Here is a 15157-nt window from a genome sequence, read left to right on the forward strand (position 1 = left end):
GCGCTCAGGAACATGAAGATCAACAATTATTATTAAAGTGTTATAGTACAGGACATTGGAGAGGACAATGTTGTCTCACCTGGGATAATATGTTAAGGTGGAGAGCAGAAGACTCCTAACTGATGAAAGCAACTGTAAACCATTTACAAACCTACATGTGGGACAGGATTATTTACGTTGTATTTGCATTGAATGTTTCTTGGGGTGGGAACATGGGCTTTGTTTGTTCTATGTATTTATAGAAACTAGAAAACAAGGTTAAGAAGGAAGAAAAAGTCAAGAAAGAAAGAAACCAACAGAACTATACTTGTTTAGGTTCAGCTTTGAGAGATTTGTTCTGCAGTAGTGTACAGGAAGCTGAGAGGGTGGAGTGGGCCACACCATTTCAGACTGTGTGTATGGGGAGGGGGGGGGACTTCAAATCTTCTTTCCGTGAAAACCTCCCAGAATACAGAAAAGGAGCACAGCAGGGAGGAAAGATGTACCCCATCCCTTTGGTCACTATGCTATTTTGCTGTGTTTTCAACTGAAGCTGGGTTTTGAATGCAGGAGAGCAGTCAAAAATATGACACACACAGCTCCCCCCCCCCCGCTGTCTGGAATGCCACAGCCCATTCTCTTACCTCAGTTGCTGCAACCTGTTTAGGCCCCACCTGAGCTCTCACATCTGAGTTCACCTGCACACACACACATACGTCATTCCCAGTTTACCTCTCCCTACCTCCTGGAACCTGCGGCCCCCCCCACTCTATTTTTCTCTGTTTCTCAGTCAAAAGGAAGACAGAAAAGCTTTTGGGAAATGTAGTCCTTGAACTCAGCACTCATAAGCTCTCCGATTTGAATCTGATTTGTGCTAAAAGCCTCAAGCTGGGCTAGGCCCTGACAGTCTCCATTTCTCCCTCAAGCCACAATTAATTGTAAGTACAGACTAATTTTCTATGGTTCCCCAATTTACTGCTACCATTCTCCCACTTCTGTCATACTTAAGATTTTTAATTTGTTTATTAATACTAATAATAATACATTTATTTATGTTTTATACATTCTTTTAATTTTTTTAACAAAGTAAATATTTTTAGTTCCTTGTGGAAGGAGGCCCCGTGTTTTGTTTTGCTACAAATGACCATTTACAATGCTGTTGTTGTTGTTTGTTGTTGTTGTTGTTGTTGTTGTTGTTGTTGTTGTCACAGTTATTGTTTTTACTACCACCAACAGCAACTGCTTAGTTTTAGCAGGCTTGTTGTGTTGAGTATCAATGTAGGCAAATAAATAAGGAACATGAAATCTTGTATTTTTCCCAATACTGTATATGTACAGTATTATTATTATTATTTCATTTCCATACCGCTTTATATTTTTAAGAAAAATCGCCAAGTGGTTTACAGCATATTAAACATCAATAAAACAATGCAGAGTCAAACATTTCTAAAGAAAGTCAAATATAAAGTACACAGTCAAAGCAACACAATTAACAGGAAACCAAAATACCATCTCAAAGATTTCAAAATAAAACATTACAGCGGAGGTCAACTACAGAATACATATTTAATACAAACAAAGCTAACAAAAACAAAATCTTAAACATTTGAAGGAAAACATTGCTAAGTGAAGTTAAATATAAAATGCACATTTAAAACAGCATAATGAATGAGAACAAAATATTATAAGTATGACACGGCTGTTTGGCAGTAACAAAAAGATGGGGCAAAAGAATCCAATAATTAGGATTTGTTGTCAGGCATAGCAATGTCTGTCCAGTCTCCCCAGGGGCCTCTGTAATAGAGCTGGGTGAGTCTGGGCCCTGCCCTCTCAGCCAGGTGGAAAAGGTCTTGCAGGGAGCGGCCTTCACGACTCATAGCCGGGCGTTGTAAATATATTGCAGGTAGGATAGGTAGGATGCAGCTCCAGGTAGGATGCATCTCCATTAAATCGATTGAATAGCCTACTGACATATGAGGGCCTGGTAAAAAAAACCCAGAATTATTTCTCCCATCCCCTACAGTGCTTCAGAGACAAAACGAAGAAGAAAAAAGGAAAATACAACCCATTCATATTTCCCACCACAGCTAGAGTGGTGGGATCTTGCATATCGCTTGTCCTCTGAATGACTAATTACAAGGCTGTAAAATAAATATTTTAATTTACTATTATGTTGATAAATCTGATTTTTTTCCTCTCCCATACCTCCTCAAAATATTTGTCTGGAAAAATTCTAACCTGATACACAGTTTGACAAGTTGACCTCTAGTGGTATTTAGTATTTGAACTCTGACAGTATGTTAACATTGACATCTTGTATAGCATTTTGGTGTTTTTTCACCTGAGAAAAAACAGGTTGTCAAAAAAGTTACTTTGTCAGAATTTGAATTGTGAAGTCAGTCATTCAGTCAGTCCAGTCTCTCTTTCAGTTAGCTGTGCCGTCAATTTTTTTAAAAAAAGTTAAATTGAAATTTGTCAAGTTTTCAAAATTTTCTCTTAATTCTGTGTGAGAGACAGAATTTATTTATTTATGGAGTCTTGAACTTCCAACATTGTTCCAGTTTTTTATAAGGTAAATAGAGTTTATTAATCTCGGTAACTCAGCCCTTTCTCATTCCACCCCTCCCCATGCCACAGTCTGTTATTCCGGAGGCAAGCACCATATTGCATAATTAGATGTTTGCTGAATGGCATCAGTAATACAATGCTTACTGTATTGTTAGCTGAAGGTAATCTGATTATGGGCACATCTTTTTGGAACCACATCTCAGAGTTCAGTTAAACTTACAGCCAAGAAAGGTTGGACATTGAGGAACAAGTCCCATTTAAACTCAGTGGAACTTATTTCTGAGCAAATATGCATAATAAAAAACTGCATGTGTGCATTTTTTTTTCTTTCCAAAATATAACCCTAAACTTTTTAGCATTGTGTCTTTGCATGATGGTTTACATGAGACTGCATTTCTTTACTCTTTATTCTAGACACTTTATTGCTGCACTAGCAAATATTTTAAAATATTTCAAGTTCCTTCTGCAGTGTGATATTTTTTGCATCTCCATGGACTATATGCCATTGTGGTTTGTTTCATGTTGTTTTTAAAAGCGGTATTGATATGTAGTATAGCAGATATTTATACTGATAGAATAATAGAGTAGATTTTCCCTAGCTTAATATAGACTGTATCTGCTTTGTTAAATATATAGATTGCCAAAGCTAATGGTGAGTTCCATTTTGTGAAATCATTTTCTAAAAGAGGAGAACTGGGAGCTGATAGCAAATTTACAAAGCAGAAGTGGAACAGAATATGTACAGTTAAAGAATAAGTGTGAGAAGTGGATCATAGAACCATAGAATAGTAGAGTGGGAAGGGAGCCTGAGGGTCATCTAGTCCAGCCCCCAGCAATGCAGGAATCTCAACTAAAGCATCAATGGCAGATGGCTATCCAACCTCTGCTTAGAAACTCCAATGGAGAGAGTCCACAACCTCCCAAGGGATTCTGTTCTGCTGTTGAACAGTTCTTACCATCAGAAAGTTCTTCCTGATGTTTAGTTGGAATCTCCTTGAATATTAAATCAAAGATTTGGGGAATGGAATTAAAATGCAGCTTAAACATATGGAGGTTTTAGGTTTGTTGTATTGTGCTGTGTGAGATAGGAACAGGGCTGCTGACAAGTGTGCTAGAGTCCCAGGTAGAAGTGGGGGTGGAAAGAGGTCAAAGTCCAAAAAGTAGAAAGGAAAAGCAAACAGAGGAGATAATAAGGGGAGGGAAATATGTGTGGTATGTTAGATTGCGGTGCAAAGGGGGAAAGAGAATGAATCCTTAAGAAGTAACATTGTTAGCTGAAGGTAAGCAAAATCTGTTTCAGAGGGACACAGCACACATTAATTTTCATCTAATTTAAGATTACTAGAAGAATCAGTGGTTTAGAAAAAACTGATATTATTCTTGGTGCCAATTGCAAAAAGACTTGTAACTGGTAGTAGTTACAGTATTTAATTAATGCAAGGGAAAGTTATTCATTGTTATAAAATCTAGTGTGTAATCTAGCCAAATTAAGCATTTTAAAGTAATATCAATAGTGGTGTAGAAATCCGTGTATACTTCAATCTCCCACTGAAAGGAAAGGATGACTTAAAAGTGCTTAACCTTTGACTTGGTTCACTGCCCTAATAGTTATTCTACAAGTAAAATATTTTCCTTATTGGTTTCCTAAAGTTTAGACTTTAGTAATACATTCCTTTAAAAGTATTTAATTTATTTTCATTTTAGATATTTTATTGCACTTCATAATTCTTATATTAACTGGATTGAGGTTGAATCCTGACAAGACAGAAGCAGGGTGGATTTGATTTAAATCAAACTGATTTAAATCACGATTTAAATCACTAGTCAGTAAGGCTTGATTTAAATCATAGTTTTCTACATAAAGACTAATTCTTGCTGGTATAACTTTAATATGCAAGTAGATGAAGATTTTTAGAATAACAACTTTTCATATTAGTTTTTTATCCCCAGTTTAATAGGTTATTCATATTTGGACAACTTTACTGTTGTACTTAGGAAGGAGAAAAATAATCATTACTTTAATAATAACAATTTAAATAGATTTATTCAACTGAAACAATAACATTACAGCATATGTTATTTGCTTAAACAAACATCCATGTTTGTTAACTAATTTGGCTAAACAAAAACAAAATATATATATTTTAAGAAACTTAGACTGTCAGCCCAGCCTACACATGAAAAACTTAAATACTGTCCACTCCAAAGAATCAGAAAAATATTGTTTCTATTCTATTCACTGAACTTCTTGAAACTTAGCACTGAAGGTCTTTTTCTCAACTCTGTTCATGTTATAACATTTTTGCTGTGAAGAAGAGGCATGTGATCTCTGTTGAGTCAAATTCAGTTTTGAGAACTGCAAAAGTAAACCAAGCATCTGTGATAATATCTTGTAGGCAGAGAAACTGCCCAATAATCTTACAAAAACCTCTGGAAGAGCATGACATTGTGAATGGATTAATGGAATTTATTTACCCCAAAAATTAAACATATACAACCTTATTCTACATAATTAAAAAAACTAATCTTTATTTCATGATGGAATAACCTTTGGATGGTAATATATTTTCCTCAAAAAGCATTTTATTTTTTAAAAAATCCAATTTAAATCAAAAAAATCGATTTAAATAAAAAAAATCCGATTTAAATCAAAAAAATCCGATTTAAATAAAAAAAATCCGATTTAAATCAAAAAAATCCGATTTTTTTATTTTTTTTAAAAAAATCATTGATTTTTATCCACCCTGGACAGAAGTACTGTTCTTGGGGGACAGGGGGTGGGCTGGTGTGGATCCTGAATGGTGATCCTGAATGGGGTAACTGTGCCCCTGTAGGACCAGGTGCGCAGCCTGGGAGTCATTTTGGACTCACAACTGTCCATGGAGGCGCAGGTCAACTCTGTATCCAGGGCAGCTGTCTACCAGCTCCATCTGGTACGCAAGCTGAAACCCTACCTGCCCACTGACTGTCTCTCCAGAGTGGTGCATGCTCTAGTTATCTCTCGCTTGGACTACTGCAATGCGCTCTACGTGGGGCTACCTTTGAAGGTGACCCGGAAACTACAACTAATCCAGAATGCGGAAGCTAGACTGGTGACGGGGGACGGCCGCCAAGACCATATAACACCGGTCCTGAAAGACCTACATTGGCTCCCAGTATGTTTCCGAGCACAATTCAAAGTGTTGGTGTTGACCTTTAAAGCCCTAAATTGCCTCAGCCCAGTATATCTCAAGGAGCATCTCCACCCCCATCATTCTGCCCGTACACTGAGGTCCAGCGCCGAGGGCCTTCTGGCAGTTCCCTCACTGCGAGAAGCAAAGCTACAGGGAACCAGGCAGAGGGCCTTCTCGGTAGTGGCACCCACCCTGTGGAACGCCTTCCCATCAGATGTCAAAGAGATAAATACCTACCTGACATTTAGAAGACATGTGAAGGCAGCCCTGTGCAGGGAAGTTTTTAATGTGTGACATTTTAATGTATTTTGAATCTTTTTTGGAAGCCGCCCAGAGTGGCTGGGGAAATAATAATAATAATAATAATAATAATAATAATAATAATAATAATTATTATTATTATTAGTTGAATATTTTCAATTTATTTATGTCATAATTTAAGTATCTAGATTTACCATAATGAAAATCTCTGTTCAGGCATATCGACTGCTCTAGAGATGCAGAAGTGTTTTTAAAACAAACAAACAAACAAACCCAGAATACTGACTGACCGTTGATAAGAGGATAATTGGAAAACCAGGGGACAAGGGATAAAATGGAATACACTCAGACAACATGGCATTAAGCCTTCCCATGGCCTAGCTTCTGGTAGTGCAGTAGGAGCAGGGGAGAAGCAAAGTGGCTGTGACTTTCTCTTTCTGTACCAGCACACTTGCTCGCTTAATGGTAAGCTATAATTTGGCTTAGTGTTATATGCAAAACAGGCCAAGGCTTTTGATCAGTTTTCCAGATGCTGAGTTCGATTATGTCTGATTGTGCAAATGAGGATGTATTTTGAAGCATTCTGTTGGCAGCACTGGCAATGATGGAGACAGAATAACTCAGTTGATCAAATGTGGAACTTACGGTAGGTGAATAGCAAATTATGTTTTGAAGGTGACCAAATGGTGCTCTTCTATTAATTAGGATAAGTAATTAGTAATCAGCACTTAATTTAATTAGTAAATGGATTCTGTGCTGCAGAAAAAGCTGGTTTCATAGTGGATGTAGACTGATTCGTCACCTACCACCAAATGAATGACTAATTCATTATTTTCATTAATCAATGGAAGTGGCTATGTTTTGAAAAACTTTTTGAGAGCCACTATCTGGCCACTTTCCACATAAAAATGGCTTTTCATTAGGGCCTCAAATTTGAGCATGCAGAAATATGTAAAAGAAAATATTTCTGTTTTGTAGCTTTTGTTTGAGCTTATTTTTTTTCAACTGAAACATGAAGGTTGTGAAGACACTATGAGTAGTGACCACTTTGAATGCTCAGATTGCCAGTGCTCAACACAATTTTGGTCAACTAGAATGTGGAATCAGGATAAGACTGGAGATAGAAAATAGGAAGGCCCAAGAGGGTACAATAACGAGGCCTAGGGAGATGCTGAAACTAAATAAAACTAAACAAAAAATACTACAGAAACAATTTTGAATATGTGATTGTGTTTTTCACTTTCAGTAGGGATCTCATCTGCACCTTGCATTGAGCTTCTTTCTGCCACACAGAAAGAACCATACTAGTTCATCAAGATGTGTTTTCCAGTGATGCAGGCAATCTGATAAATGCAAATGGAGGCCAGAAACTGAATCTGGCTCTATAGGAAATCTTTGTGTCAGTGAAAAGGAATTTTGAGGGACAACTGTTTAGATTTTATATCCTTGTGGTTTGTGAGAAAACAGCTTTTCTCCGGCAGAGGCCTATTCAACTGAAATTTCCTCTTTCACTTCTTCAGTGCCTAGTCTGCCTATTCCAGTCGTGCCTCTCAAGCTAAAAACTTACACATCCACACCAAGAAGCTAAAGGAGCCAAAAGATTGCTCAGGCTTGAAAATGCAAGTTTAAATGTGGCAACGCACCTGCCATTTTCAGGAGCACAGATTGTAGAAACAATAATGCTGCCTGCGGCTTTCTGATTCTGCAAGTTTGAATGACACTATAGAATTTGTTACTGCTGTTGGAGCAGTGGTAGAAAACAGAAGTTGCTGATGTAGCTCTATAGAGAAAGCATTGTATTTAAAACTAATGGCTTTAGGGCTACAGCAATATGCTGCCTTGAAAAATGCTGGAATTGAGAACTTCTCGCTCTTTCCTTACATTTCCAAGTATTTCACTTTTTAAAGCTTGAAGGCTGTTACTCAGCAGACATACCGGTAACTATAATCTTTGCATCAGACACTAGCCAATATGTACGACACAGAATCTAAATGAAAATATTTTATCCCTTTTCATTTTTAGAGTGAGAAATGGATCTGTCTTCTTATGCCTCGCCGGCAGCCATTATAGAAACCGTTGCTTCACAGCTAGCATGCAGGCCAGTGGATAAGGAAGTTGCTGTTCAGTTAGATGAAGAAGATGAACTAAAACACCTGCGTGGATGTTTTCATATTCCCAGAGTGAAGGATCTGCCTCCAAGTAAGAACCACAGTTATACCAAGGTGGCTTTGTATCTCCTTGCATATGTTTATTGTAAATCTGCAGGAAGCCTTGCTGCTTAAAGGGTAAATGGAACGATTGGCGCCACATCTTTGAACACAGCATGTCTCCTGCGTTGTAAAATCAGCACCTCAAGTTGAATGCCTTATGCTCTCATTCCCATTCTGATTAGAATGGAAGAATACAATACAGCACTTATGTCGTGCTTAGGCTGTCACTCAGTCTCTTTCAACAATATAGTGACTGATTGAAAATTATAGGCAGGAGTGTTTCTTAATGGATTTGAGCTGCTTTGCCTCCAGATACTTGTTGCCAAAAGAAGCTGCTACTTTGGGCATTCAGGAAAGTTTTGCACTATCAGTTTTTTATGGTTGATTGGAATCCACTGGAAAGGCCTCCTGCACATAGCTGCCAAGTTATCCCTTTTTTAAAGGGATTTCCCCTTATGCTGAATAGGCTTCCTCGCGAGAAAAGGGAAAACTTGGCAGCTATGCTCCTGCACAAACATCATTTGGAAGGAGCAGGAACAACACACTTGGCAGGAGGGTTGAACTCATGGTTCTTGTGGCACTATAAGAGGTTTTCTGAATACTTATACCAGGTATGAGGGTTACAATGTTGTTTGAGTTGATAAATAAGTTAAATTAATTGACAAAATATTCTGATCAGTTAAACCAATGTCCCTGATTAATTGGACAGCAGGTTTTTAGTGTCACAGCAATCACCAACTCATGACACGCTGCTTTTGAAGATGGATATACCCCTTTCTGTTATACACAGGTGAGAATGCTGCTTCTGAGATAGCTAATGTTGCAACTGTTGCATATATTGCCTAAATTCAAATTTGGAACAACTTTATTTATTGTCTATAAGACACCCCCATGTATAAGACACCCCCTATTTTGGGGGGCTCATATTTCAGAAAATGGGGGGAAATGGCCCTGTGTATAAGATGCCCCCTAATTTTTGACATTTTTTAAAAGGGGAAAAACCTAGTCTTATACACTGAAAAATACGGTATTTTTTATTCATTTGTGTTAGGGCTGGGCGATATTTCAATATATTGCCCAAATCCGGTTTGAAGTCCATATTGTGATACTGGTTTCATATTTTTTTGACCTGGCAATATATCACAAATCATGTGGTGTGTGCGTGTGCATGCTATGCAAAAATCACAATGTGGGAAAAACTGTGAAGCCAGCCAGTGCCTCTCTATATACAGTTGTTGTTGTTGTTTAGTCGTTTAGTCGTGTCCGACTCTTCGTGACCCCATGGACCATAGCACGCCAGGCACTCCTGTCTTGCACTGCCTCCCGCAGTTTGGTCAAACTCATGTTCGTAGCTTCGAGAACACTGTCCAACCATCTTGTCCTCTGACGTCCCCTTCTCCTAGTGCCCTCAATCTTTCCCAACATCAGGGTCTTTTCCAAGGATTCTTCTCTTCTCATGAGGTGGCCAAAGTATTGGAGCCTCAGCTTCACGATCTGTCCTTCCAGGGAGCACTCAGGGCTGATTTCCTTAAGAATGGATAGGTTTGATCTTCTTGCAGTCCATGGGACTCTCAAGAGTCTCCTCCAGCACCATAATTCAAAAGCATCAATTCTTCGGCGATCAGCCTTCTTGATGGTCCAGCTCTCACTTCCATACATCACTACTGGGAAAACCATAGCTTTAACTATACGGACCTTTGTCGGCAAGGTGATGTCTCTGCTTTTTAAGATGCTGTCTAGGTTTGTCATTGCTTTTCTCCCAAGAAGCAGGCGTCTTTTAATTTCGTGACTGCTGTCACCATCTGCAGTGATCAAGGAGCCCAAGAAGGTGAAATCTCTCACTGCCTCCATTTCTTCCCCTTCTATTTGCCAGGAGGTGATGGGACCAGTGGCCATGATCTTGGTTTTTTTGATGTTGAGCTTCAGACCATATTTTGCGCTCTCCTCTTTCACCCTCATTAAAAGGTTCTTTAATTCCTCCTCGCTTTCTGCCATCAAGGTTGTGTCATCTGCATATCTGAGGTTGTTGATATTTCTTCCGGCAATCTTAATTCCGGCTTGGGATTCATCTAGTCCAGCCTTTCGCATGATGAATTCTGCATATAAGTTAAATAAGCAGGGAGACAATATACAACCTTGTCGTACTCCTTTCCCAATTTTGAACCACTCAGTTGTTCCATATCCAGTTCTAACTATAGCTTCTTGTCCCACATAGAGATTTCTCAGGAGACAGATGAGGTGATCAGGCACTCCCATTTCTTTAAGAACTTGCCATAGTTTGCTGTGTTCGACACAGTCAAAGGCTTTTGCATAGTCAATGAAGCAGAAGTAGACGTTTTTCTGGAACTCTCTAGCTTTCTCCATAATCCAGCGCATGTTTGCTATTTGGTCTCTGGTTCCTCTGCCCTTTCGAAATCCAGCTTGCACTTTTCGAAATCCAGCTTGCCCAGGTGGTGCTAGGGACCCAGGTGGCGCTAGGGACCCAGGTGGCACTGTGGTTAAACCACTGAGCCTAGGGCTTGCTGATCAGAAGGTCGGCGGTTCGAATCCCTGTGACGGGGTGAGCTCCCGTTGCTTGGTCCCAGCTCCTGCCAACCTAGCAGTTCGAAAGCACCTCAAAATGCAAGTAGATAAATAGGAACCGCCACAGCGGGAAGGTAAACGCCGTTTCCATGTGCTGCTCTGGTTTGCCAGAAGCGGCTTTGTCATGCTGGCCACATGACCTGGAAGCTATACGCCGGCTCCCTTGGCCAATAATGCGAGATGAGCGTGCAACCCCAGAGTCGGTCACGACTGGACCTAATGGTCAGGGGTCCTCTGCCCTTTCGAAATCCAGCTTGCACTTCTGGGAGTTCTCGGTCCACATACTGCTTAAGCCTGCCTTGTAGAATTTTAAGCATAACCTTGCTAGCATGTGAAATGAGCGCAATTGTGCGGTAGTTGGAGCATTCTTTGGCACTGCCCTTCTTTGGAATTGGGATGTAGACTGATCTTCTCCAATCCTCTGGCCATTGCTGAGTTTTCAAAACTTGCTGGCATATTGGGTGTAATTGTCATATATTGGTATATTGTGATCTTTAGCTGGTGAGATAATCACAGTGTTGAAAACCAGGTTATGCCCCTGTCGTAATATGTGTGTGTATGATATGTTTTCAAGTAATATATTAAAACTCATATAATTCATTGGCTAAGATTTCTTTATTCAGGTTGCAACTCTTCTTGTTTTAGGAGATGTGCTTCTTATGTGAAAAATTAGCAACGGGCAAGCCAATTCAACATAATACAATGAGATTATTATTATTTTTTTAAAAAAAGCATGCAAGAAAGAAAGAAAGAAAGAAAGAAAGAGAAAAAGGGGGAGAGGAATATATTGAAAATTTTTATAGCCAACCCATGACCCAGAAATATGAACCATGTCTCCTTAACTCTTTCCCATTACATTCAATAGGAGTAGTGTTATGTACTGAGCTGAATCCTAGAACAATAGGATTCAGAATCAGCGGGAGCTACCCAATCCAACTCCAGGTGGAAGTGAATCCGCAACCTGATTGGCCTGCTGGAGCAGCCAATCAGGCGGCTGGCAGAAGTGAATCTGCTACCTGATTGGCCTGTAGGAGCAGCCAATCAGGCTGCAGGCAGAAGTCAATCCACAATATAATTGGCCCACAGGTGTAGCCCTGAAGTAGCCAATCACGCAAGGCCCATTGTGTAAATAATGTATATAAGCAGATGGTTTTGGGAAAAGAGCCATTCGTCTTCTCTTCTTCTCCTTGATGAATATGAGCTGAATAAAGAGCATGAAATTCACTCTCGACTCCGAGTATATTTCACTGGCGACGAAGGTGGGATCCGGCTGAGCTGACCGCCACCACGCACTGCACCGCAGCACCGCCACCTGCTGCACCGCTGCATCGCACCGTGCATCCAGGCTTCAGCTCCAGGACCCAAGGAACCCAGAATGGCAACCGACAGCAGCTTCTTGCCATTCAAACCAGCATCAGGAGACTGGGAAGGGAACCCCCGGACATTTGTGGCCCAGGACCCAGTGTATGCAAAGAATTTTGGGGCAGGCCCAGCATGGGTACCTGCCACAGTCACCAAGGTGACCGGTCCCGTGTCATACGAGGTACTAACGGAAGGGGGGCAATGTTGGCGCCGCCACTGCGACCAGCTACGGCGACGATTCCCAGGAGGAACCCGGGAGGAGAGCGGGACAGAGGGGTCCCAAGGGGACAGCAGGGCAGTGAGGCCTGTAGAGCGAGAGGGGTGGGCAGGGGAAGCAGAAGCAGTAGGCACAGAGGGGGACCCTGAGGCTGGAAGGACACCGGAACCAGAGTCACAACCTAGTGGTTCAGTGGCGCCAGACCAGACAGCCCCGGCACAGCCAGCAGCCTCGGAACACGAGCCAGAACCAGAACCCCTGACCAAGGAACACCCCAGGCCACAACGCACACGGAGGCGGCCGGCAGACCTTGGGGACTACGAATGCAACTTCCCGGGCAGGACTGGAACTTAGAGGGGAGGGGTGTTATGTACTGAGCTGAATCCTAGAACAATAGGATTCAGAATCAGCGGGAGCTACCCAATCCAACTCCAGGTGGAAGTGAATCCGCAACCTGATTGGCCTGCTGGAGCAGCCAATCAGGCGGCTGGCAGAAGTGAATCTGCTACCTGATTGGCCTGTAGGAGCAGCCAATCAGGCTGCAGGCAGAAGTCAATCCACAATATAATTGGCCCACAGGTGTAGCCCTGAAGTAGCCAATCACGCAAGGCCCATTGTGTAAATAATGTATATAAGCAGATGGTTTTGGGAAAAGAGCCATTCGTCTTCTCTTCTTCTCCTTGATGAATATGAGCTGAATAAAGAGCATGAAATTCACTCTCGACTCCGAGTATATTTCAAGTAGATTTATGAGATTTCAGGTGCAAAGTCCAAGAATGTGTAGGGGAATTCACCGCATCTGGGACTGCAGCAGGAAATTGGGTTTTCCCTCATCTTTTATTTCTACCCAGAATGCATCGGCTGAACTACCTGCTTTGGCAGCAGGGGATTGTACTGAATGATAACTCTGTCAGCTCAGGTGATCCTTGGCTGCTAAACCAGCCCAGCCCTGTCTTAGAGACAGCCATTGGGAATTTCTGAGCCTGGGATGGGCAACCCCCTGCAAGCTTTGCTGGGCTAGGAGAGCTCTCCAGGCCCTACAAAGCACATGTCAGCCAGGGAAGCCAACCATTTTTTGTGTCAGATTTTAATTTGAGCCAGAGAAGAATTCAGGGGCTTGTAAAGCTTATCTTTGCTTTGAGTCCAGTTTTAACAAGTCCCTAAAGTTATTCTGACTTCACTAGAATATCTGCTAAAAAGTAATGAAGTTTATGATGATAAAGTTTTAAAGGTTCTTAAGCTAAAGGTTCTTTAGCCAAAAGTAAATCTGGCCAAGGAATCTATAATGAATGCTCCCTTTCTCTTTTTAAAGAATTCTTCAGATTCCCCATTTATGAACTATTTTCAAATCGGTATTTTCTCAGTTATTTTTTCAGAATTATTCACTAACTGATATATAAATAGCTATTGAAATATCTTATTTTCCATTCTGCCTTTGAGATACCTTTTAAATAATTCTTATTAATGATTTTGGCAGTCAGTCTAGTTTGGTTAGATAGCTACTGAAAATGTAAAAAACCATATATAATATACAAAGTCACATGACATTTATCCAGTCTCCTAATTGAAGGTTGATATTCAGGGGCAGGGAGGGAGGTCTGTCCCAAACACTCAAATATACATTTGTAGCCCTTCTTTATGGGCATTCTGCAGTGTTTATTTCATAATTAAACAAGCAGACTGGCTAGAAATTCCCACTTTTCATCCTTGTGTTTGTGACAGCTAATCAATTTTGCTGTAATTTTCTTAGTCTGAAGTGCACTGTGAAGCAACTCTGAATTCATGTTGTGGTTGTGAGTGTGGATTGTGAATCCTGGGAACTTCTCTCTGTGTGTAAGCATGTAAAATATTATCTCTATATTTGTTCACCTGATTTCCCTTTAAAAAAAAATTGGGGTCAAGGTGTAAGTGTTCAGGATAGTGGTGACTTTCTTTTTAAACAACAATCTACTAAACTAGAACATTGAATTGTACAACAGATCTATGCAGCTTGGTGTTACTGTCTATGAAAGTGTTGTTTGTGGTGTTTAAAGATAACAAGATCTGACCTTTATTTTGAAGCATGTTGGGTTTTTTTGAAAAAAATCATACACCATCCTAATATCTTTAATGTGGTTAAAATAGAACCATCATTTACAGAAACTAATCCTTTCTGGGAGTGTTTTTTTTAGTTAGTCTACCATAAATTAGATAATTAGGCAGCTTGATTGATTGGACATCTTTAATGGCTTTGTGTTAGCTTACCAGTGGCACTTAGCAAAACACCAGTCTAAGGCTTCCAGTCATTTATCAGGCTAAAAAAGATGAACAGAATATATAATGAATATATAATAATGGAATATCTTGAAATTGTTGTATAATCTGTGAAACTAATCAATACATCAAAAAAGCCAGGGTGTAGTAAACAGACAGGTGGTGATTTCAGGTAAGATAATAAGAATGTAAGAAGAGCCTGCTGGATCAGGCCAGTGACCCATCTAGTCCAGCATCCTGTTCTCACAGTGGCCAAACCTGTGCAAAACCTGCAAGCAGGATTCGAGCACAAGAGCACGCTTCCCTCCTTTGGTTTCCAGCGACGAGAGCTCAAAGCTTTGTAGCTTTCTATTTATTTGTTTACATGATTTGTATCCTGTAACTTCTGCATGAATTTATGCTCCTTGGGTGCCTAACAAGATAGTTAAGAAACAAAAAAGTACAGTTAACAATAACAATCATCTTTTTAAAGAAACAAACCAACCAAAAAAGCAACAGTCTCTTCAAATAGACAGTAAAATCAAACTGCTCTGAGGGTGCCTTCACAATGT

General features: G+C 40.3%; 1 protein-coding gene across 5 annotated transcripts in view; it reads left to right on the forward strand.

Annotated features, from left to right (window-relative positions):
- The first annotated feature begins 768 nt into the window (after positions 1-768).
- The window catches only part of KYNU (kynureninase), a 93607-nt gene continuing 79218 nt past the window's right edge, over positions 769-15157 (forward strand). Inside the window, exons 1-3 of one of the 5 annotated variants that reach the window (XM_060279553.1) lie at positions 3812-3827; positions 6503-6627; positions 8004-8180. In XM_060279553.1, coding sequence (XP_060135536.1) covers positions 8012-8180 — 169 coding nt within the window. In that variant the 5' untranslated portion in view covers positions 3812-3827; positions 6503-6627; positions 8004-8011. Of the gene's footprint in view, positions 918-3726; positions 3828-6502; positions 6628-8003; positions 8181-15157 lie in introns of those variants that run through there. The other 4 variants (XM_035130853.2, XM_035130834.2, XM_035130843.2 and 1 more) reach the window with 4 other exon arrangements.

Source organism: Zootoca vivipara, chromosome 1, assembly GCF_963506605.1.
Source record: "Zootoca vivipara chromosome 1, rZooViv1.1, whole genome shotgun sequence".
Classification (NCBI taxonomy): Eukaryota; Metazoa; Chordata; class Lepidosauria; order Squamata; family Lacertidae; genus Zootoca; species Zootoca vivipara.